General features: G+C 41.0%; 2 protein-coding genes across 14 annotated transcripts in view; one reads left to right on the top strand and one right to left on the bottom strand.

Annotated features, from left to right (window-relative positions):
• LOC133633668 (calcium-binding protein 2-like) overlaps window positions 1-25,492 on the top strand; it is an 87,783-nt gene that overhangs the window by 33,755 nt on the left and 28,536 nt on the right. The window contains exons 5-6 of the mRNA XM_062026283.1: window positions 19,207-19,237; window positions 24,017-24,160. Coding sequence (XP_061882267.1) covers window positions 19,207-19,237; window positions 24,017-24,160 — 175 coding nt within the window. The remainder of the gene's footprint in view (window positions 1-19,206; window positions 19,238-24,016; window positions 24,161-25,492) is intronic.
• Window positions 1-25,492, bottom strand: part of doc2d (double C2-like domains, delta) — a 240,410-nt gene that overhangs the window by 201,762 nt on the left and 13,156 nt on the right. For 5 of the 13 annotated variants that reach the window (XM_062026282.1, XM_062026269.1, XM_062026270.1 and 2 more), the window contains 2 exons: window positions 19,135-19,224; window positions 18,420-18,549 (listed from right to left, as the gene is read on the bottom strand). The exons of 2 other annotated variants lie outside the window; for them this stretch is intronic. The gene's annotated coding sequence lies outside the window, so the exon portion shown is untranslated. Of the gene's footprint in view, window positions 1-18,419; window positions 18,550-19,134; window positions 19,225-20,288; window positions 20,473-25,492 lie in introns of all 13 variants that reach the window. 6 more of the 13 variants (XM_062026273.1, XM_062026276.1, XM_062026275.1 and 3 more) reach the window with 4 other exon arrangements.

Below are 25,492 nucleotides of genomic sequence, written 5' to 3'. Positions count from 1 at the left end.
TGAAAGGATTTAGTAGAGAACATCGACGATAAAGTTCGCAACTTTTGGTCGCTGATAAAAAAGCCTTGCCTGTACCGGAAGTAGCGTGACGTCACAGGTTGAAAGGCTCCTCACATCTGCACATTGTTTACACCAGCAGCGAGAGCGATTCGGACCGAGAAAGCGACGATTACCCCATTAATTTGAGCCAGGATGAAAGATTTGTGGATGAGGAACGTGAGAGTGAAGGACTAGAGTGCAGTGCAGGACGTATCTTTTTTCGCTCTGACCGTAACTTAGGTACAAGCTGGCTCATTGGATTCCACACTTTCTCCTTTTTCTATTGTGGATCACGGATTTGTATTTTAAACCACCTGGGATACTATATCCTCTTGAAAATGAGAGTCGAGAACGCCAAATGGACATTCACAGTGACTTTTATCTCCACGACAATACATCGGCGAAGCACTTTAGCTACGGAGCTAACGTGATAGCATCATGCTTAAATGCAGATAGAAACAAAATAAATAAGCCCCTGACTGGAAGGATAGACAGAAGATCAACAATACTATTAGACCATGGACAAGTAACTACATGGTTAATGCTTTCCAGCCTGGCGAAGCTTAACAATGCTGTTGCTAACGACGCCATTGAAGCTAACTTAGCTACGGGACCTCACAGAGCTATGCTAAAAACATTAGCTACCCACCTAAGCCAGCCTTCATCTGCTCATCAACACCCGTGCTCACCTGTGTTCCAGCGATCGACGGCGCGACGAAGGACTTCACCCGATCAGCGATGCGGTCGGCGGCTAGCGTCGGATAGCGCGTCTGCTATCCAACTCAAAGTCCTCCTGGTTGTGTTGCTGCAGCCAGCCACTAATACACCGATCCCACCTACAGCTTTCTTCTTTGCAGTCTTCATTGTTCATTAAACAAATTGCAAAAGATTCACCAACACAGATGTCCAGAATACTGTGGAATTTTGAGATGAAAACAGAGCTGTTCGTATTGGGATATAATGGTGTCCCAATACTTCCGCTTCAACCTTTGACGTCACGCGCATACGTCATCATACATAGACCTTTTCAACCAGAAGTCTCCCGGGAAATTTAAAATGTCACTTTATAAGTTAACCCGGCCGTATTGGCATGTGTTGCAATGTTAAGATTTCATCATTGATATATAAACTATCAGACTGCGTGGTCGCTAGTAGTGGCTTTCAGTAGGCCTTTAAGCCTGCCAATAAGTGCAGTGATACAATTTCCAACTTACCAAGGGTGCTCTTTATCAGTGGAGAGTGTGTCTGGTAGCCAGGTGGTAAAATAATTGCAGTAGATTTAAAGGTAGTTGCAGTTTCGAGACACTAGATGGCAGTAGTGTATAAGCTACACAGAGTAGTTTGAAAAGTTGCTCATTAAATGGATTGTCAGGATGTTGTCACACCGTTTCATTAAAACCAACAAAACTAAAGACAAGTTTCTGTTATTGAGTTAATAAATGAAGATATACCCGTTTCTCTCCTAACTCCATGCAGAGAGTCCACAGCGAGACAGAAAGACGGGTGCGACCAAAGTTGGTAGATACTGTTACCTGATTGGCTGCTAGCGTGTTACTCCCATTGCTCAGTGACACTTCCTGTTTCCTGTTTGGCTGCATCCCCAGAGTGACTTCATTCAACAAAATTTCTGGTTTCTTCCGACCAAAAACTATAAATATATATTAAATGTTTTATCAAACGCATTTCATATTGATATCGATTATGTGTCTATTGCGATGTATATTGATATTGTTTTATGGCAGACTTCATTAGAACCATCTATGACTACTTTGGGAAAAATGATGTTTCAGAAACATACATTTTTTATCCTGAATATAAATTGAGGATGATCGACAAGTTTTAGAAACTTTGTGCTAAAGCGAACTAGCAAGCTGCACTATTGCTAAATGCTGAACAAGAGATACAAACTACGAACATAATCAAACAATTACAATGTCTGCTCTCACTGGGATGCCGACTCATGGGATGTTTATATCTTCTCACTTAGATGAAGAATTGATCATAATCCACCCGGAAGTAAAAAAAATGTACATATATTAGTCGCACCGGACTATAAACCGCATAAACGTATATACGTTGTAAAATCAGTTATTTATACAGAAAGATTCTGTAAATGTTTATTCATATATCTTAATTATTTCCAAACTTTGAAACATGGCAGTAAAACGGCTGATCAAACAAAACAGAAGTCATCGTCATGGACCCGCTCACTAGCTCTCCAATCAGCTCAACAGATTAAATAACTCCACGCTGACTTCTTGGTGAGTTTACTGCAAAATTTGTGAAAATGAAACAATACAAAAATAATGCTACTGTAAGTTAATAATACTAACACAGACACTTGTAAACATGTTAGCATATTAGCTAATGCTAACGACGCTCGCTTGATTACAACACTACTAATCATTAAAGACGTCATTAGAGCAATCACAATTTACTTTTAAGTTATATTTCAGAACCTTATAGGAAAAAAAGGTGGACGCAAGCAAGCGTTTTTTTGTGCGATTCTTTGCCATCTCCGGCTTTAAGTTGAATCTCAAAGTTGACCAACTTATCGGTTTATGTCCACATCCTTCTACTATTCAGGTTAGAGGCACGAGTTATAATCTCAAATTAACTTTCACCAACTCAGAGGCGATACAGCAGCTCACCAAGCTCTCTCAAGGCATCATTAAAAATAGTTTTTCCGCGTTGGTGTTTATAATAATATTGCTGATACTTGATTATTATAAATTAGGGCACGAGATGTAAATGGAGTGCTGTTGGTGGTTTTGGGATGTTTTTTTAGAGGGCTTTATGGGCAGAAAAGTGTATTCCTATTAGCTCTATTGTTAGCACCTCTTACTTGCCATATTTAATGCATAAAAAATAAAAACATATGTTCTTGTCCTATATAGGAATTGTAAAAGATAGGAACATTTTTAAAGAGTGCAGTTCCCATTCAAGTATTGGCTTTGTTTTGCTTTCATCCTAATTAGGCAAAGACATTAGACAATTAGGCTTTAAAGCGGGTGGATTTGTATGAGTCGGAAGCAAACGTCAGGACTTTTAGTAATGAGATTTCGCCTGGCCAAGGACAAAGTGACTTCAAAAGTTTTTTTTACCAGCTAAACACTCCTTCGGGGAAACATCGGATGTTGAACTTTGTGTATATTAAAGGCCTACTGAAAGCCACTACTAGCGACCACGCAGTCTGATAGTTTATACATCAATGATGAAATCTTAACATTGCAACACATACCAATACGGCCGGGTTAGCTTATAATGTGCAATTTTAAATTTCCCGCTAAACTTCCAGTTGAAAACTCCTTTGGATGATGACGTATGCGCGTGACGTAGCCAGTGAAACAGAGGTATGCGCGTGACGTAGCCAGTGAAACAGAGGTATGGCTCCCCCATTGAAGCCAATACGAAATAGCTCTGTTTTCATGTCATTATTCCACAGTATTCTAGACATCTGTGTTGGTGAATCTGTTGCAATTTGTTCATTGCATTATGGAGAAAGAAGCTGAGCAAGCAAAGAAGAAAGTTGTCGGTGCGAAGCTGAGTATTTTGCGAGGGAAGTCAGCAACACAACACAGCCGGTGTTTCATTGTTTACATTCCCGAAAGATGCAGTCAAGATCGAAGAACTCGGACAACAGAGACTCTTACCAGGAGGACTTTGACTTGGATACACAGACGCCTGTAGAGAACTGGGACAACACAGACTCTTACTTTGATTTGGATACACAGACGCAGACGCAGCTGCGCTTCCAAACATTTGATCGCTTGCCCGTACGTACGTCACGTACGTAACTTTGGGTAAATATATAAGCTTTATGAACCTTGGGTTAGGTGAACGGTCCATTGGGCTGAGTGATTGTGTGTGTTGTGCAGGTGTTTGAATTGTATTGGCGGGTTATGTGGACGGGAGCTAGTAGCTAGGAGCTAGGAGCTAGCATAACAAACACCTAGGTGTTTTTATGCGGGATTAATTTGTGGCATATTAAATATAAGCCTGGTTGTGTTGTGGCTAATAGAGTATATATATGTCTTGTGTTTATTTACTGTTGTAGTCATTCCCAGCTAAATATCAGGTCCCATCCGCCTCTCACAGCATCTTCCCTATCTGAATCGCTTCCACTCCCCACTAGTCCTTCACTTGCACTTTCCTCATCCACAAATCTTTCATCCTCGCTCAAATAATAGGGAAATCGTCGCTTTCTCGGTCCAAATCGCTCTCACTTCTGGCCGCCATCATTGTAAACAATAGGGAACTTTGCGGAAATGTTCAACTGACTACGTCACGCTACTTCCGGTAGGAGCAAGGCTTTTTTTTGTCAGATACCAAAAGTTGCGATCTTTATCGTCGTCGTTCTCTACTAAGTCCTTTCAGCAAAAATATGGCAATATCGCGAAATGATCAACTATGACACATAGAATAGATCTGCTATCCCTGTTTCAATAAAAAAATGTAATTTCAGTAGGCCTTTAAAGCCTAAACACAAAGTATATTGTGTATTAAGAAGCCAGGGCATAGCAATAGCTTCAATCACCACACTGGTAGCATTCTGTGGTAGCATCAAAGGCAAAAAACAAAAACGAAGTGCAAGCAACGAGACAGGATCGTTTTTGGGAAACACATTTTGCTTCAATTTCCCCAAAAACCTTCAGTAGAATTCTACCAAGGGTATATTTAGACAAATAAGCACCGCTGTGTAAGTGCATTATGTCTTTTATTCTGCTTCCTGTTATTACAATCATGGGTATATCGCTTTGATCATGGAACCTTGCGAGCCCCTGGTGAGACTTGATTACCAAACTAAATGCGTTTTCATAAACGTCTTCATCGCAGGGGAAGGATTTACTTAAGATAAGAGCGCAATTTTCACCAAAGGGAGTCGTCTGCCTGAACATTTTAATGATGTTTTTGACCAGCTTTCTCCTTAACTAACAGGGCTGTTGAGTTGATTTAAAGTCCAATTATTGGAGGTGAGCACAGCTCCTGGATGACCTTGTGTGCTTCCTATCCTGTCACAGCCCCGGGCTTGGAATTCACCACAAGCCAGGTATAAGTACTGTACTGGGAGCATGTTATTATTTGCTGCTGAGTGCCTGAGTGAAGGAGACCGTCCATCCCGCAGTGATCCTAATCCCTGCCTCGGTATTAATTAGCCCCTCAGCTAAGTTTACTGTCAGCCCTCATTAGAGGAGGCTGGACAAGACAAGGAGAGAATGAAAAAAGGGTGGATGCGTGGCATTGGCTGACAACGCCACAATAGGAGACGTGGGAAGTGCAAAAGGACAGATGGAAGGATACCGGAGTGGCGGAAATGACATGTGGACGCGTTGCAGCCGGAGCATTACATACTGTACCTCTCATACGGACGAGCGGCAAGGAGCTCAACGGGCTAACTGAAGGCAGACAGAATGAAATTAACCGTTAATGGGCTCATTCGGGTGTGTTGTTAGTCCGCATGGCTCGCCATCTAATCCTCTCTGGGTAAAAGAAAAATCCAATTAATGGGTTGACCTTGCCATCTAAATATGCCCTTGTGGACCGGCGAATCTTTTATAGGGTAAACACTGCCGCCGCACCCCACAGGCAACTCTAGCCCCTTTTACGTTGCAAAAACATTATTAAAAATGAAGACGTTTCTATAAATCACGAGTGGTTTAGCGTTTGAGGCAGATAGTGCGATGGCTGCTGGCACCAAAGTGTGTGCTGGCATTGGATTTGTGTTTCCGCTTAGTTGGCAATATAACACACAGAATAGTTGTTTGCATGCCTGCCATGTGGACCGGCTTCTAAAGACACCTGGGGGGGTCCTGCTATAGCACAAAATGATAAGTCAATACAATGACTATGTATTTGGGAGTGCTTATCAAAAGGAAAGCGTGGGACTTTTTAAATGCATTAAAAATGTCGGTTGAAGATTATTTCAAACATTTATGCAATTTCAACAGGTCACATATTGTCTATCTGTGTTGGCCCAAATGCAGCTGAGATAGGCTCCAGCAACCCCCGCCACCCCAAACGGGACAAGCAGTAGAAAATGGATGGATGGACATATTTGTTCACTCTTTCACTATCATTACTGGATTAAGGTGCAGTGAAACCACAATTTCCAAACTTAATTGGTGCGTAAATTGAAAAGTTTGCATATTGAAGCAAATTTTTTAAATATTGACAATGGGTTCCAGCTTCGACAAAAGTACTTATTTAAGTGGAGGTTTGTACACGTTGAACACAATATAAAGTGCTATACAGTACTGCATATCTGACAAACATAAACTTTTTGACTTTGGGGCTGCATTGGGCTTATAAAACTGCATGTAAAGCAACAATATATTTATATAACCTATACATATACAGCAGTGTTTCCCACACATTCATTTATTTGTGGCGGCCCGCCACGAAAGAATTACGTCCGCCACAAATTTTAAAAAAATAAAAAATGTTTTTTTTGTTGTCCTGTCCAGCTTCTCAGGCAAATCATATAGTAGATGTAGATGCCCATATAGGCTGTTCACATTTACTTTACAAAAGAGAAGTGTAGGATACTTCTCTTGTTGCCTTATTTGTATTTGACCACTACTGTTTTCTGTTTATTTGTTACTGACTGTGGCAGGACACCTCTGCCTCTGTTTCACTTTATGTTGCTGGTAAATAATATGCTTGTAGTAGTAGGCTAAAGTTCTAAACTTGAGGTTTTCCATCAAGCATGGAGTGATAGTTTAATAACTTATAAACGCATGCTTACCTTAGCTAAAGCTAAATACTACTCAAATCTCATCCGCCTCAACAAAAACGATCCTAAATTTCTGTTTAGTACAGTAGCATCGCTAACCCAACAAGGGACTCCTCCCAGTAGCTCCACCCACTCGGCAGATGATTTTATGAATTTCTTTAATAAGAAAATTGAACTCATTAGAAAGGAGATTAAAGACAACGCATCCCAGCTACAACTGGGTTCTATTAACACAAATACGACTGTATATACGACGGACACTGCCCTCCAAAATAGTCTCTCTATTTTTGATGAAATAACATTAGAGGAATTATTACAGCGTGTAAGTGGGATAAAACAAACAACATGTTTACTTGACCCACTTCCTGGGAAACTTATCAAGGAACTGTTTGTATTATTAGGTCCATCAGTGTTAAATATTATAAACTTATCACTTTCCTCCGGCACTGTTCCCCTAGCATTCAAAAAAGCGGTTATTCATCCTCTGCTCAAAAGACCTAACCTCGATCCTGACCTCATGGTAAACTACCGACCGGTCTCCCACCTTCCGTTTATTTCCAAAATTCTCGAAAAAACTGTTGCACAGCAGCTAAATGAACACTTAGTGACTAACAATCTCTGTGAACCTTTTCAATCCGGTTTCAGGGCAAATCACTCTACGGAGACAGCCCTCGCAAAAATGACTAATGATCTATTGCTAACGATGGATTCTGATGCGTCATCTATGTTGCTGCTTCTTGATCTTAGCGCCGCTTTCGATACCGTCGATCATAATATTTTATTAGAGCGTATCAAAACACGTATTGGTATGTCAGACTTAGCCTTGTCTTGGTTTAACTCTTATCTTACTGACAGGATGCAGTGCGTCTCCCATAACAATGTGACCTCGGACTATGTCAAGGTAACGTGCGGAGTTCCCCAGGGTTCGGTTCTTGGCCCTGCACTCTTTAGTATTTACATGCTGCCGCTAGGTGACATCATACGCAAGTACGGTGTTAGCTTTCACTGTTATGCTGATGACACTCAACTCTACATGCCCCTAAAGCTGACCAACACGCCGGACTGTAGTCAGCTGGAGGCGTGTCTTAATGAAATTAAACAATGGATGTCCGCTAACTTTTTGCAACTCAACGCTAAGAAAACGGAAATGCTGATTATCGGTCCTGCTAGACACCAACATCTATTTAATAATACCACCTTAACATTTGACAACCAAACAATTAAACAAGGAGACTCGGTAAAGAATCTGGGTATTATCTTCGACCCAACTCTCTCGTTTGAGTCACACATTAAGAGTGTTACTAAAACGGCCTTCTTTCATCTCCGTAATATCGCTAAAATTCGTTCCATCTTGTCCACTAGCGACGCTGAGATCATTATTCATGCGTTCGTTACGTCTCGTCTCGATTACTGTAACGTATTATTTTCGGGCCTCCCTATGTCTAGCATTAAAAGATTACAGTTGGTACAAAATGCGGCTGCAAGGCTTTTGACAAAAACAAGAAAGTTTGATCATATTACGCCTATACTGGCTCACTTGCACTGGCTTCCTGTGCACTTAAGATGCGACTTTAAGGTTTTACTACTTACGTATAAAATATTACACGGTTTAGCTCCAGCCTATCTCGCCGATTGTATTGTACCATATGTCCCGACAAGAAATCTGCGTTCAAAGAACTCCGGCTTATTAGTGATTCCCAGAGCCAAAAAAAAGTCTGCGGGCTATAGAGCGTTTTCTATTCGGGCTCCAGTACTCTGGAATGCCCTCCCGGTAACAGTTAGAGATGCTACCTCAGTAGAAGCATTTAAGTCCCATCTTAAAACTCATTTGTATAATCTAGCCTTTAAATAGACCCCCCCTTTTTTAGACCAGTTGATCTGCCGTTTCTTTTCTTCTCTCCTCTTCTCCCCTGTCCCTTGCGAGGGGGAGTCGCATAGGTCCGGTGGCCATGGATGAAGTGCTGGCTGTCCAGAGCCGGGACCCCGGGTGGACCACTAGCCTGTGCATCGGTTGGGGACATCTCTGCGCTGCTGACCCGTCTCCGCTCGGGATGGTTTCCTGTTGGCCCCGCTGTGGACTGGACTCCCGCTGATGTGTTGGATCCACTGTGGACTGGACTTTCACAATGTTATGTCAGACCCACTCGACATCCGTTGCTTTCGGTCTCCCCTAGAGGGGGGGGGTTACCCACATATGCGGTCCTCTCCAAGGTTTCTCATAGTCATTCACCGACGTCCCACTGGGGTGAGTTTTTCCTTGCCCGTATGTGGGCTCTGTACCGAGGATGTCGTTGTGGCTTGTACAGCCCTTTGAGACACTTGTGATTTAGGGCTATATAAATAAACATTGATAAACATTGAAGTTAAATTATTTAGTATGCACTAATTAAAGGGGCAGAGCTTTAAGAGACATTTTAGCTTTTATATTTGATAAGATATATTTATTGTAAGAACCATCCATCCATTTTCTACCGCTTATTCCCTTCGGGGTCGCTGGAGCCTATCTCAGCTACAATCGGGCGGAAAGCGGGGTACACCCTGGACAAGTCGCCACCACAATTAATAAATATATTTCAGTGAATAACTTATTGTTCAAATCTTTATATAAATATGTACATAAAGTGTTGTAATTATATTGTAAAATGGATGGATGGATGGACGGACGTTTAAAACAAAACTGTTATTATTAATTAGTAAATATACATTTTTTGAGCCTTTTTAGAGAAAATCATATCATTGTAGTAAATTATGCAAATTACTCAATGATGTCATGGTGACCACGCCCATAGCCACGCCCCCACCGCCACAGGTATCTTGGCAGTTTATGGGAAACACTGTACAGTATATGTGTACATATTATATTAATATAATGGATATATAATTACAAATTTATGTAAATGGACATTAAGAGTATGTGAACGTTCGACTCTTACCTTGTTTACTTTTATGACATACATTTTTTTCTTTTATTTGGTTTTCTATCTTAATATGTAGCACTTTGAGATTTGAAAATGCATTATAAAAAAATGTATAATGATTATGACCACCTCATTAAAGTATTATAATTGATCAGAAATATCAAGCAGTGTTTATTTGGGAACTATATGTAAACAGAGGTATCACAGTAAAAGGTGTTACAATAAGCAATAATGTGTACATTTTACATCACATGTCCCCCGACATCAGTTTGAGGGAATAAACGCTGCATATATTGATTGCTTGATATTAAAGTTATCAAGTTTATGAAGTGTTGTGCAAAATCAGCATATCGAACATCCGTAAGAAAGCCAGTATCGCACGTCCCTAATACTGTGTTACTTCTGCCACTGGTTGTAAGCATTAATTATACGATTTAGGGCTGGGTGATATACTGTAGCTGAAAACTGTGTTTTATATCGGTCGATATCAATAATTGTCGATATTTTTTATGAGATATGGAAAATATGGACCTAGTGAAAAATATATTCAATGTTAACATTGTTATTTTAAATGTAACCTTTCTCTGATTATAATCCCTTCATCTTTTAAGGCAGGAAGGAAATAAATGTAAACGACCATAGAAAACGCTCAATGTAAACACAATTCTAAAATCACCACAAACACTTAACAATAACCTCTTTAAATGAAAGTGCAAAAATAAGGAATATGTAAAAAATGCTTAGTAAATTGTAAAAAATATTGCAAAGTGTGAAAATGTAAACAGAGAAACCTGAGAATAACTTTTTTGTTGTTCTGTGTAACTTTTAATTTGGTCTATTGTTCTAGTTTAAGTATGGAAAATAAATGATGTTATGCCGTAACAATTAAATATTGGACCATTTTTATTTTTTAGAATTTTTAAGTGTAGCACATTTGTTATATTTTGTTATTTATTTTATGTAAATAGTCGCGCACTATAGTTCCTACCTATTGTTTCCGTACATCAAAATAAGGAGCGGGCGAGGGTTGAAAAGAAAAGAGGTGAGCGTGGTGAAGGACTACGGTCCGTCCCTTTGGAAAAAATACCCAAAACTTCCATACTGTCGATGTGACTTTTCTTGTTTTATTTTTAAATTTATTCGCTCTCCGCAGCACTCATTTTTACTTTCTCTTCTCACTCCATGCAGAGAATCAACAGCGAGACAGCAAGATGGCATAATCAACTTGATAGTTGATACTGTCACACGATTGGCTGTTTAGCATTTCCTTCCTATTGCTTAGTGACCACTTCCTGTTTTGCTAGCTTACCAGCCTGCGAGTGCCTTTGTTTATGCAAACGACCTTGCTTCATTCTTTCCGGTTTCTTCCAACCCCCCAAAAAAAACATAGATATATATATATATATATATTGAACACATTTTTTTTTAATAACAATTACGTGTCTATTGCGATATATATTGATATCATTATCTGGTCCCAGCCCTAATACAACTTTAAATGCAATTTTGTCTCATGAAGAGAGGGACAAGTGGTAGAAAATGGATGGATAGATGCTTTTAAGCAGCTGGAAGAAAAAAAAATGATCAGAGCTTTGATACGCTTCCTAAGCTGGTGTGTCAATCAAGTTTCTTTGAGCTTATAGATATCCTGGGGCTTAGAGCTAAGCAGCATCTCCATACGTCCTATATGAGAATGAGGGACTTTTCATGTTTTTTCCCGCTTCCCCGAGTGGATGCGGCGATGCTTTAGGAGACAAATGGTGCAATGATAGCCCTTGAGTGGAGACGATGTACCATACCAACTCAGCGTGTTTTACTTAAGGCAAAGATCTTCATGGAAACAATCATTTAATTGCTGGTTCATTTTTCAAATCATCTGAGCGTTACATATGCAAATTAAATCCAGTGAATGTTTACAAATATGCAAATGAGACAATTGTTTCAAGGACTGAGGCAAGTGAGACGCAATTATACTCATGAGGAAACAAACAAGGCACTTCTCTCTATAAAAACACTTTCTAAAGAAGCTATCGCTGCCTCTGGCTGCATTTTCACCGTTTGACATGCTAAACAATGTAATCAACTACTCAACCTTTGCTACACCTATGTTTCATTTTAAAGGGTCCTATTAATCAAAACCAATTGTTCTTACCTATTAGTACCTGCCTGTGTGTATTTGGGGTCTGCATAAGTCCCGAAAACTTGAAATCAAACCCTGGAGGCATGGCGGAGATATTAATCAAAAATATAGCCTTCCTTAATACTTCCTCCAAACTGTCTGTTTGGAAGTAGCTCTCACTTGTGATGTTTTCTGACCTGTGACATCAGCTTTTTATCCACATATGCTAGAAATTCACTCAAACATTCTTGCCCGACCTCAGCCATTTCTAATTTATGTAGGACCGGTTGTACCAAAACATTTGAAACCCAATTAAGAAAAATGATCTGCTGTTGGTTTGCTTTAACCAGCACAAGTCATTAACCACACGTGCCTTACGTTTACCATTTGTGCCTTCAACTGTGGAAAAAGTCGCTTTGAGTGTGCGCAAAGACGAGTCCTGCTTCAAACACAAACTCTCACAAAACGATGGATTTTCGGTAAAACTATTTTCAGTGGCGGGAGACAATGAAACGGTAAGTAATAGCAGTAGGTTAAAAATGTGTGAATGATGCGTTTGCTCAATTTGTTGTGTAGCCAGCTTAGCCTTCTACTGTAAGACAACAGTGTTTTTGTCCTCCGGAAAAATAAAGAATGGTTTTCCTATAATCTACTTTTAAATTGATCAGTGCCTATAGTCTATTTGGCAATGAACCAGTTTGTATTATAATTCATAATTACACTACCGTTCAAAAGTTTGGTGTCACATTGAAATGTCCTTATTTTTGAAGGAAAAGCACTGTACTTTTCAATGAAGATAACTTTAAACTAGTCTTAACTTGAAAGAAATACACTATACATTGCTAATGTGGTAAATGACTATTCTAGCTGCAAATGTCTGCTTTTTGGTGCAATATCTACATAGGTGTATAGAGGCCCATTTCCAGCAACTATCACTCCAGTGTTCTAATGGTACAATGTGTTTGCTCATTGGCTCAGAAGGCTAATTGATGATTAGAAAACCCTTGTGCAATCATGTTCACACATCTGAAAACACTTTAGCTCGTTACAGAAGCTACAAAACTGACCTTCCTTTGAGCAGATTGACTTTCTGGAGCATCACATTTGTGGGGTCAATTAAATGCTCAAAATGGACAGAAAAAGAGAACTTTCATCTGAAACTCGACAGTCTATTCTTGTTCTTAGAAATGAAGGCTATTCCACTAAATTGTTTGGGTGACCCCAAACTTTTGAACGGTAGTGTAAGTTACCAATGTAGCTCGTAGCATAGCGTACTGTATAGCTGGCTTGAGCCTCTATTGTTTACACGTGTTCAAAGTAGTAACAGTATTAACATGATATAGAATACAAAAGCATTTTATTGTCAATATACAAACCCTGTTTCCATATGAGTTGTGAAATCAATCAATCAATCAATCAATGTTTATTTATATAGCCCTAAATCACTAGTGTCTCAAAGGGCTGTACAAGCCACAACGACATCCTCGGTGTCGAGTGGGTCTGATATAATATTGTGAAAGTCCAACACATCAGCGAAAGTCCAGTCCATGGTGGGGCCAGCGGGAACCATCCCGAGTGGAGACGGGTCAGCAGCGTAGAGATGTCCCCATCTGATGGACAGGCTAGTGGTCCACCCCGGAGCAGAGTAGAAAAGAAAAGAAAAGAAACGGCAGATCAACTGGTCTAAAAAGGGAGTCTATTTAAAGGCTAGAGTATACAAATGAGTTTTAAGATGAGACTTAAATGCTTCTACTGAGGTAGCATCTCTAACTTTTACCGGGAGGGCATTCCATAGTATTGGAGCCCGAATAGAAAACGCTCTATAGCCCGCAGACTTTTTTTGGGCTCTGGGAATCACTAATAAGCCGGAGTTCTTTGAACGCAGATTTCTTGCCGGGACATATGGTACCATACAATCGTCAAGATAGGCAGGAGCTTGACCGTGTAATATTTTATACGTAAGTAGTAAAACCTTAAAGTCGCATCTTAGGTGCACAGGAAGCCAGTGCAAGTGAGCAAGTATAGGCGTAATATGATCAAACTTTCTTGTTTTTGTCAAAAGTCTAGCAGCCGCATTTTGTACCATCTGTAATCTTTTAATGCTAGACATAGGGAGGCCCGAAAATAAAACGTTACAGTAATCGAGACGAGATGTAACGAACGCATGGATAATGATCTCAGCATCGCTTGTGGACAAAATGGAACGAATTTTAGCGATATTACGGAGATGAAAGAAGGCCGTTTTAGTAACACTCTTAATGTGTGACTCAAACGAGAGAGTTGGGTGGAAGATAATACCCAGATTCTTTACCGAGTCGCCTTGTTTAATTGTTTGGTTGTCAAATGTTAAGGTGGTATTATTAAATAGATGTTGGTGTTGAGCAGGACCGATAATCAGCATTTCCGTTTTCTTAGCGTTGAGTTGCAAAAAGTTAGCGGACATCCATTGTTTAATTTCATTAAGACACGCCTCCAGCTGACTACAGTCCGGCGTGTTGGTCAGCTTTAGGGGCATGTAGAGTTGGGTGTCATCAGCATAACAGTGAAAGCTAACACCGTATTTGCGTATAATGTCACCTAGCGGCAGCATGTAAATACTAAAGAGTGCAGGGCCAAGAACTGAACCCTGGGGAACTCCGCACGTTACCTTAACATAGTCCGAGGTCACATTGTTATGGGAGACGCACTGCATCCTGTCAGTAAGATAAGAGTTAAACCAAGACAAGGCTAAGTCTGACATCCCAATATGCGTTTTGATACGCTCTAATAAAATATTATGATCAACAGTATCGAAAGCGGCGCTAAGATCAAGAAGCAGCAACATAGATGACGCATCAGAATCCATGGTTAGCAATAGATCATTAGTCATTTTTGCGAGGGCTGTCTCCGTAGAGTGATTTGCCCTGAAACCGGATTGAAAAGGTTCACAGAGATTGTTAGTCACTAAGTGTTCATTTAGCTGCTGTGCGACAATTTTTTCGAGAATTTTCGAGATAAACGGTAGGTGGGACACCGGCCGGTAGTTCACCATGAGGTCAGGATCGAGGTTAGGTCTTTTGAGTAGAGGATGAATAACCGCTTTTTTGAATGCTAGAGGAACAGTACCAGAGGAAAGTGATAGGTTTATAATATTTAACACTGATGGACCTAATAAAACAAAAAGCTCCTTGATAAGTTTCCCAGGAATTGGGTCAAGTAAACATGTTGTTTGTTTTGTCCCATTTACACATTTTAACAATTCCTCCAATGTTATTTCATCAAAGAGAGAGAAACTATTTTGGAGGGCAATGTCCGTCGTATATACAGTCATATTTGTGTTAATAGAACCCAGTTGTGGCTGGGATGCATTGTCTTTAATCTCTTTTCTGATGAGTTCAATTTTCTTATTAAAGAAATTCATAAAGTCATCTGCTGAGTGGGTGGAGCTACTGGGAGGAGTCCCTTGTTGGGTTAGCGATGCTACTGTACTAAACAAAAATTTAGGATCATTTTTGTTGAGGTGGATGAGATTTGAGTAATATTTAGCTTTAGCTGAGGTAAGCATGCGTTTATAAGTTATTAAACTATCACTCCATGCTTGATGGAAAACCTCAAGTTTAGTCGCACGCCATTTGCGTTCCAGCTTTCTACATGATAATTTCTGGGCTTTAGTTTCTTCTGTAAACCATGGGGTACGCCTTTTAGGGGCCCTTTTTAGCTTTAGCGGTGCTACAATATCCATGGTGTCGCGCAGGGCGTCGTTAAAGTTGTTAGTGAGGTTATCAATAGAGCCCACATAATTTGGGAAAGGTGCCATTACTGAAGGCAGTAGGTCAGTAAGAGTCGTCGTTGTGGCAGTATTAATGTTGCGGCTGCTATAGTAGTTATTATTATTATTATTAGTTTGTTGACAATGAGTCCGAACTTCGAATTTTATAAGGTAATGATCGGACATTACTTTAGTGTACGGGAGTATCGTAACTTTAGAGGTGGTGACACCCCTGACAAGCACTAGATCTATCGTATTACCGTTGCGATGCGTGGGTTCATTTATTATTTGTGTAAGACCACAGCTATCAATTATAGTCTGGAGCGCCACGCATGGAGGGTCCGATGGGGTATTCATATGGATGTTAAAGTCTCCCATTATGATTATATTGTCGGCGTGCGTCACTAGATCAGCAACGAACTCTGAAAATTCATTGATAAAGTCCGAATAGGGCCCAGGGGGGCGGTAGATGACAGCCAGGTGGAGAGGCAGCGGTGTGACAAACCTCACAGTAAGCACCTCAAACGAGTTATATTTATTATTTAGGTCCGAGGTAAGGCTAAAGTTTTTGTTGTATATTAGTGCAACACCCCCACCCCTTTTAATGGGGCGGGCAATATGCGTTCCCGCATAGCCAGGAGGAGACGCCTCACCCAGCGCAAAAAATTCGTCTGGTTTGAGCCAGGTCTCGGCTAAACCAACGACATCAAGATTGTTGTCTCTGATGACTTCATTAACTAATAACGTTTTGGAAGACAATGACCTTATGTTTAAAAAGCCCATATTATAGGTAGTGGGCTGTTTTGAGGAGTTTTTGTTGAAAGTATCCGTAGTAGCAATATTAATAATGTTACGTTTATTATGCATAGTGCACTTTAAATAATTTCGACCATATCTAGGAATTGATATGACAGGAATTTTTAGATTGTTTGCCACCTCAGTAAAATGCATGTCCACCTCTGACGCAGAAAAAACATTATGTGAGTTGTATATTATTCTAGAAGAATTGCTATGTGTGCAGGGATTATCCAGCCTGGCGCTGGCTAGTTCTAGCTTAACAGACTCCTTATTAGCGCTTCTTTGTGGATTAGCATTTAGCTTTTTCGTTAGCCCCGCTAACAACAAATGGTGTTAGATGTAAATATAAACGGAATACAATGATTTGCAAATCCTTTTCAAGCCATATTCAGTTGAATATGCTACAAAGACAACATATTTGATGTTCAAACTCATAAACTTTTTTTTTTTTTTGCAAATAATAATGAACTTAGAATTTCATGGCTGCAACACGTGCCAAAGTAGTTGGGAAAGGGCATGTTCACCACTGTGTTACATGGCCTTTCCTTTTAACAACACTCAGTAAAGGTTTGGGAAGTGAGGAGACACATTTTTTAAGTGGAATTCTTTCCCATTTTTGCTTGATGTACAGCTTAAGTTGTTCAACAGTCCGGGGGTCTCACTTCTGCTATTTTAGGCTTCATAATGCACCACACATTTTCAATGGGAGACAGGTCTGGACTACAGGCAGGCCAGTCTAGTACCCGCACTCTTTTACTATGAAGCCACGTTGACGTAACACGTGGCTTGGCATTGTCTTGCTGAAATAAGCAGGGGCGTCCATGGTAACGTTGCTTGGATGGCAACATATGTTGCTCCAAAAGCTGTATGTACCTTTCAGCATTAATGGCGCCTTCACAGATGTGTAAGTTACCCATGTCTTGGCCACTAATACACCCCCATACCATCACACATGCTGCCTTTTACACTTTGCGCCTAGAACAATCCGGATGGTTCTTGTCCTCTTTGGTCCGGAGGACACGACGTCCACAGTTTCCAAAAACAATTTGAAATGTGGACTCGTCAGACCGCAGAACACTTTTCCACTTTGTATCAGTCCAGCTCAGGCCCAGCGAAGCCGACGGCGTTTCCGGGTGTTGTTGATAAACGGTTTTCGCCTTGCATAGGAGAGTTTTAACTTGCACTTACAGATGTAGCGACCAACTGTAGTTACTGACAGTGGGTTTCTGAAGTGTTCCTGAGCCCATGCGGTGATATCCTTTACACACTGATGTGGCTTGTTGATGCAGTACAGCCTGAGGGATGGAAGGTCACGGGCTTAGCTGCTTACGTGCAGTGATTTCTCCACATTCTCTGAACCCTTTGATGATATTACGGAGCGTAGATGGTGAAATCCCTAAATTCCTTGCAATAGCTGCTTGAGAAAGGTTGTTCTTAAACTGTTCAACAATTTGCTCAGGCATTTGTTGACGAAGTGGTGACCCTCGCCCCATCCTTGTTTGTGAATGACTGAGCATTTCATGGAATCTACTTTTATACCCAATCATGGCACCCACCTGTTCCCAATTAGCCTGCACACCTGTGGGATGTTCCAAATAAGTGTTTGATGAGCATTCCTCAACTTTATTAGTATTTATTGCCACCTTTCCCAACTTCTTTGTCACATGTTGCTGCCATCAAATTCTAAAGTTAATGATTATTTGCAAAAAAAAAAAATGTTTATGAGTTTGAACATGAAATATGTTGTCTTTGTAGCATATTCAACTGAATATGGCTTGAAAAGGATTTGCAAATCATTGTATTCCGTTTATATTTACATCTAACACCATTTCCCAACTCATATGGAAACGGGGTTTGTACAATTTACCATGAATTGATTAACGTGGACCCCGACTTATTGGGGTGTTACCATTTAGTGGTCAATTGTACGGAATATGTACTGTACTGTGCAATCTACTAAAAAAAGTTTCAATCAATCAATCAATCCACATATTTATGTCTTAAATCTTAGCATCGGAGAGATAACGACTCGGCAGAAGTTTAACCTTAGTGAGCATATAGTACCAGATTTTCATCCTGGATTCCTTCCTTTCCATTTCCGCCCGCATCGTCTCTTCCTTGGCGGTGAGCCTTCTGCTTTCGCTAGATCATCTGGGATGTTGTGTGGCTTGAAAATAGGTCTTTACAGCAAAATCTGTGCAAAATGTTGAGCAAAGAAACATCCTCACATGTTATGTAGACCAAAATGAAGTGTTTTAAATGTAGGAAACAAATCATAACATGACCTATTTGATGTAGACTTGACATTCCTGGCTTTTAGCGTTGCCATTTTTCAGCAAATACATGCAGTGTGTTAGTGGGGGGGGGGGCGAGGGGGCAAACGTCAAAGAGAGGGAGAGTCGGCCTGCGCAAATGCCAAAACGAGGTAGAGAATACAGAATGTTACACACACACACGCGGCCATATGCAAATGATGCGATTTGTGTGTCTGGCAAACGTATGCCGCCGTCTTTCCGTCTGTTTCAGTTGCGACAGAGCAAGATGTGTACAATCCACCATGACGTGTTTGTGTGAGTGTCTGGAGGCTGCAGCTGGAGTCGAGTGCATGTGTGTAGGGGAGTATGATGTTGCGTCATTTTGCAAATGAGAAAGAAACGTTGCGGGGTGAAATCCCATTAGAGTTTGCTGTCAGCGTGCTGCTGAGCAGACACCATATGCATGTTATTGTAATTTGGTAGTCACAAACATTTACAGCTGGTGTGTTTCTTTTTAAAGTCACCTTGATTTTTTATATCCTGCTGTCCGACGGCGTCTTGTAACCAGCGATGTGTTCCCTCCTTGTGCTGCACAGGAGAGAGAGCTGATGCCGCTGGAGTTAGACGGTAAGATATCATTTGCGTCACGATGACACGCAGACAAACTACATCACAGAACTTGGACAACCGCTTAAGATTTCCTCCTGCAAAGATTAGCACTGGACTAAGTCGTTTGTCTGGGGTCTGCTTTTATGTTACAGTGGTCCCCCGCCACTTTGCGGTTCTTTCTACTTTCTGCTGTCTCAGTGCGTCACAGATTTTAAAGTACCACTGAGTTGGATTACCCATCCAAGTTCATGTTAAAGGCCTATTGAAATGACATTTTTTTATTTAAACGGGAATAGCAGATCCATTCTATGTGTCATACTTGATCATTTTGCGATATTGCCATATTTTTGCTGAAAGGATTTAGTAGAGAACAACGTCGATAAAGTTCGCAACTTTTGGTCTCTGATAAAAAAAAACCTTGCCCCTACCGGAAGTAGCGTGACGTTGTCAGTTGTTCACTCCCTCATATTTTCCTATTGTTTTCAACGCAGCTAGAGCGATTCGGACGATTACCCCATTAATTTGAGCGAGGATGAAAGATTTGTGGACGAGGAACGTTAGAGTGACGGACTACAATGCAGTGAAATACTTTTTTTTTTTTGCTCTGACCGTAACTTAGGTACAAGCTGGCTCATTGGATTCCACACTCTCTCCTTTTTCTATTGTGGATCACGGATTTGTATTTTAAACCACCTGGGATACTATATCCTCTTGAAAATGAGAGTCGAGAACGCGAAATGGACATTCAGTGCCTTTTATCTCCACGACAATACATCGGCGAAACGCTTTAGCTACGAGCTAACGTGATAGCATCGTGCTTTAACTGCATATAGAAACAAAAGAAATAAACCCCTGACTGGAAGTATAGATAGAAAATCAACAATACTATTAAACCGTGGACATGTAAATACACGGTTAATGCTTTCCAGGCTGGCGAAGGTTAACAATGCTGTGCTTACGACGCCATTGAAGCTAACTTAGCAACCGGACCGCACAGAGCTATGCTAAAAACATTAGCTCTCCACCTACGCCAGCCAGCCCTCATCTGCTCATCAACACCCGTGCTCACCTGCGTTCCAGCGATCGGCGGAAGGACGAAGGACTTCACCCGATGCGTTTGGCGGCCCGGGACGTAGGAAGTCAAGGTGAGGTCGCCGGCTAGCGCGTCTGCTCTCCAACAAAGTCCTCCTTGTTGTGTTGCTGTAGTCCGCTGCTAATACACCGATCCCACCTACAACTGTCTTCTTTGCAGCCTTCATTGTTCATGAAACAAATTGCAAAAGATGTCCAGAATACTGTGGAATTATGAAATGAAAACAGAGCTTTTTGTATAGGATTCTACGGGGTACCATAACTTCCGTTAAACTGAGTACGTCACGCGCATACGTCATCATACCGCGACGTTTCAGCCGGATATTTCCCGGGAAATTTTAAATGTCACTTTATAAGTTAACCTGGCCGTATTGGCATGTGTTGCAATGTTAAGATTTCATCATTGATATATAAACTATCAGACTGCGTGGTCGCTAGTAGTGGCTTTCAGTAGGCCTTTAAATTACATATACAGTATCTTGGGATACAACACTTTTTTGGAATGATGCACAGGCCTCCAATTGTAACTTTTTAAGGTCAAGGCAAGTGTTGCCTTAAAGGAGGGCTCATATTTTATGGCACCCAGGCAAGTTAGAAGGGCACCAAGGCAAACATTAGTAACACATTATAGTGTTCATGTATGAGATCTAGGGCTGCCAATTACGGCCAAAGTAATAATTCAAATTATTGTTATCAATATTGAAATCATGATTGTTAAGTAAAGCAGTGTTGGGGTGTGAACGTAGTACCATCATGTCATTTGTAATGTCTAATAAAAAAACTATAGATAAACGTTATCCATATATATATATATAGACAAGGTTGTAACTTATTTTGTCGTATATCTTAGTTACATCTGCTGATATCTTCATACATGGTAGAGGTATTCCCAAAGACCTTTGCGATTGTCTGCCATTTTAATCCAGTTGTAGTCCAAAGTTTAGTCAATGAGTTATGTCTTTTTCTCTATCCACTTTTTGTGGGGCAGACTCAGAGATGGAAAATTGAGAGACAAAAGAGGAATATTTCTATCAGGACAAAGTGCTGCTACGCAAACCCATCCATCCATCTTCCGCTTATCCGAGGTCAGGTCGCGGGGGCAGCAGCCTAAGCAGGGAAGCCCAGACTTCCCTCTCCCCAGCCACTTCGTCCAGCTCTTCCCGGGGGATCCCGAGGCGTTCCCAGGCCAGCTGGGAGACATAGTCTTCTCAACGTGTCCTGGGTCTTCCCCGTGGCCTCCTACCAGTCAGATGTGCCCTAAACACCTCCCTAGGGAGGCGTTCGGGTGGCATCCTGACCAGATGCCCGACCCACCTCATCTGGCTCCTCTCCATGTGGAGGAGCAGCGGCTTTACTTTGAGCTCCTCCCGGATGACAGATCTTCTCACCCTATCTCTAAGGGAGAGACCCGCCACCCGGCGGAGGAAACTCATTTGGGCCGCTTGTACCCGTGATCTTGTCCTTTCGGTCATAACCCAAAGCTCATGACCATAGGTGAGGATGGGAACGTAGATCGACCGGTAAATTGAGAGTTTTGCCTTCCGGCTCAGCTCCTTCTTCACCACAACGGATCTATACAGCGCCCGCATTACTGAAGACGTCACACCGATCCGCCTGTCGATCTCACCATCCACTCTTCCCTCACTCGTGAACAAGACTCCCAGGTACTTGAACTCCTCCACTTGGGGCAGGGTCTCCTCCGCAAACCCCAAAAGAAAATTTAGAAAGTCAAGACTATATTTCCTGCAATTGGGTGCATTTCTACACTATATTTTACTGTAGATTTATTCTCATCTCCCAACCTATTTTGTCTGTCTTTTAGACACTTACATGTCCTATGTAATGCACCACATCATTTTAAGTATAATTTACTGAGCAAGAGGAACAGCGAGTAACTGCGGGTGAGCGTTCAACAAATCTTTAAATTGTATATTTAATCATATTTCATCAAAAACTAAATAAAAGGCGGATGTGATATTTTGACGCAAGAATAAATGTTTAAAAACGCAGATTTACACGTTTTCACAGAAATTTCACATGCTTGCATCCTCTGCCGTTAGCATTACGAATACAAAGTAGCGTATAGTTCAAACTTATATCTGTCAGTCGACTCCGTATGGAAGTGCTAAAAACGCTTGGAGATGATCTGGGAAAATAACATCTACGCAAAGTTTTGACCAAAGAACCACAATTCAATGTGTACGCCACAAGGAAGTGTGTTAATGTAGAAAAAGTATTAATATGACCCTTTAAAGGCCTACTGAAAGCAACTACTAGCGACCACGCAGTCTGATAGTTTATATATCAATGATGAAATGTTAACATTGCAACACATGCCAATACGGCCGGGTTAACTTATAAAGTGACTTTTTAAATTTCTCGCTAAACTTCCGGTTGAAAAGGTCTATGTATGATGACGTATGCGCGTGACGTCAATGGTTGAAACAGAAGTATTCAGACTCCATTGTATCCAATACAAAAAAGCTCTGTTTTCATCTCAAAATTCCACAGTATTCTGGACATCTGTGTTGGTGAATCTTTTGCAATTTGTTTAATGAAAAATGAAGACTGCAAAGAAGAGAGTTGTAGGTGGGATCGGTGTATTAGCGGCTGGCTGCAGCAACACAACCAGGAGGACTTTGACTTGGATAGCAGACGCGCTATCCGACGCTAGCCGCCGACCGCATCGATGATCGGGTGAAGTCCTTCGTCGCTCCGTCGATCGCTGGAACGCGGGTGAGCACGGGTGTTGATGAGCAGACGAGGGCTGGCTGGCGTAGGTGGAGCGCTAATGTTTTTAGCATAGCTCTGTGAGGTCCCGTTGCTAAGTTAGCTTCAATGGCGTCGTTAGCAACAGCATTGTTAAGCTTCGCCAGCCTGGAAAGCATTAACCGTGTATTTACATGTCCACGGTTTAATAGTATTGTTGATCTTCTGTCTATCCTTCCAGTCAGGGGTTTATTTCTTTTGTTTCTATCTGCAGTTAAGCCCGATGCTATCACGTTAGCTCCATAGCTAAAGTGCTTTGCCGATGTATTGTCGTGCAGATAAAAGTCACTGTGAATGTCCATTTCGCGTTCTGGACTCTCATTTTCAAGAGGATATAGTATCCCTGGTGGGTTAAAATACAAATGAGTGATCCACAATAGAAAAAGGAGAAAGTGTGGAATCCAATGAGCCAGCTTGTACCTAAGTTACGGTCAGAGCGAAAAAAGATACGTCCTGCACTGCACTCTAGTCCTTCACTCTCACGTTCCTCATCCACAAATCTTTCATCCTGGCTCAAATTAATGGGGTAATCGTCGCTTTCTCGGTCCGAATCTCTCTCGCTGCTGGTGTAAACAATGGGGAAATGTGAGGAGCCTTTCAACCTGTGACGTCACGCTACTTCCGGTACAGGCAAGGCTTTTTTTTATCAGCGACCAAAAGTTGCGAACTTTATCGTCGATGTTCTCTACTAAATCCTTTCAGCAAAAATATGGCAATATCGCGAAATGATCAAGTATGACACATAGAATGGATCTGCTATCCCCGTTTAAATAAAAAAAATTCATTTCAGTAGGCCTTTAAAACAAGAGGTTGTCTTATATTCAGAACTGAAATTGTCAGAAGTTTGAACACCGTTGAAGGACTTGACTTGATTTCTGCTTAAAGTTCTCACCAGTTAAAAGTTTGTGATTACTGTCATTTGTGTGTGCGTGTCAGAGCTGCGAGAGGCCTTCAAGGAGTTTGATTACGACGCGGACGGCTTCATCCATTACAAAGACATTGCCGACTGCATGAGGACCATGGGCTACATGCCTACGGAGATGGAACTCATCGAAATCATCCAGCAAATCAAGATGAGATGTACGTATGAATTCATTTGTAGGGCTGTGTGTGTGTGTGTGTGTGTGTGTGTGTGTGTGTGTGTGTGTGTGTGTGTGTGTGTGTGTGTGTGTGTGTGTGTGTGTGTGTGTGTGTGTGTGTGTGTGTGTGTCTGTCTCTTGGTGCATGTTTTCCATTTGTCCCTTAGTTGATATGCCATGCCAGGATGACTGATGGGTCCTTCTCAGGTGAGCAAGTGTGGCTAATGTGTACCGTGTCTTAGTGTGTGTTGCACGTTTTTCCCTGACCCTGCATGAAATTGATGTTTGTCTTGGATACATTGGAGACATTTCTGCAGACTGATTAATGGCCCTCAGCCTGCATGTGCAACGCTATGTGTGACACCGCATGTTGAAAGATTCCCTCTCAGTGGGCTCAATCAAAAGCCATATGGATGTATATGTATTTTCACGTCGTAAATTGTGGGGAAAAGGGCAGGAACATATTTTGTGGTGTCAGAGAGGCAGTAAAAAGCAGTCAAATCCAGCCTATGCGCCCTTGATGTTCCAGGAGATTAGAGCAAAACAGTGTGGGGAGAAAAACAACGTATCTCTCTACGGTAGATTCAAAACACCAAATGAAAACTAATCCTATAACAAAACTAGACATGCATGGTCATAGACCTTCATTGGACATAATACTGTGCAGCAAACATACCATAACACTTCAACAAATTGGTTCGTTGCTTTGCTTTTTTCCGTATTGAACTCAAAACAAAGAACTGATCTGCCGTATAGTTTTAGAAAATAAAAGTGTCGGAGACTTCTCGTCGGCTTATTTGTATTTGACTTTGTTAAATGTTTGGGTAAAAATGTTTTCTTTAATATAAACATTTCTCAGAGCTGTTCATCTATCTTATAGAATAATGTAGTTAATCATAGAACGGGCATCCATCCAATGGTATTATAAAAAAAGTAGGGCTGTCCAACGATAAAAAATATTTAATCGCAATTAATCACATTTTGTTCATAGTTAACTCAACATTAATCGAGATGATCGCATATTTTTCATCGATAAGTGTACCCTCGACAGATCATTTTCAGGGGGCGTGGCTTCATATTGCTGCATGACAATGTTTTAACCTTCTTTATTAATAATAATTGTAATAATCAGCCTGCTGATCATTCTGTAATTGAGGACTCGACCAGAACATATAAAATAATTTATACAATATTTCAGCCAGCCAGAAAAATACCCCCCCACTTGCCCCCATATTCCTAACCTGATGTACAAGCATATACTGTATTTAGGTGCAAACATCACAGAATAACATGACAAAACATCTCTAATTGTAATGTAAGACATTTTAATTTT

This window comes from Entelurus aequoreus, linkage group LG18 (genome assembly GCF_033978785.1).
Source record: "Entelurus aequoreus isolate RoL-2023_Sb linkage group LG18, RoL_Eaeq_v1.1, whole genome shotgun sequence".
Taxonomy (NCBI): Eukaryota; Metazoa; Chordata; class Actinopteri; order Syngnathiformes; family Syngnathidae; genus Entelurus; species Entelurus aequoreus.
This window is presented reverse-complemented; position numbering and strand designations above follow the sequence as displayed.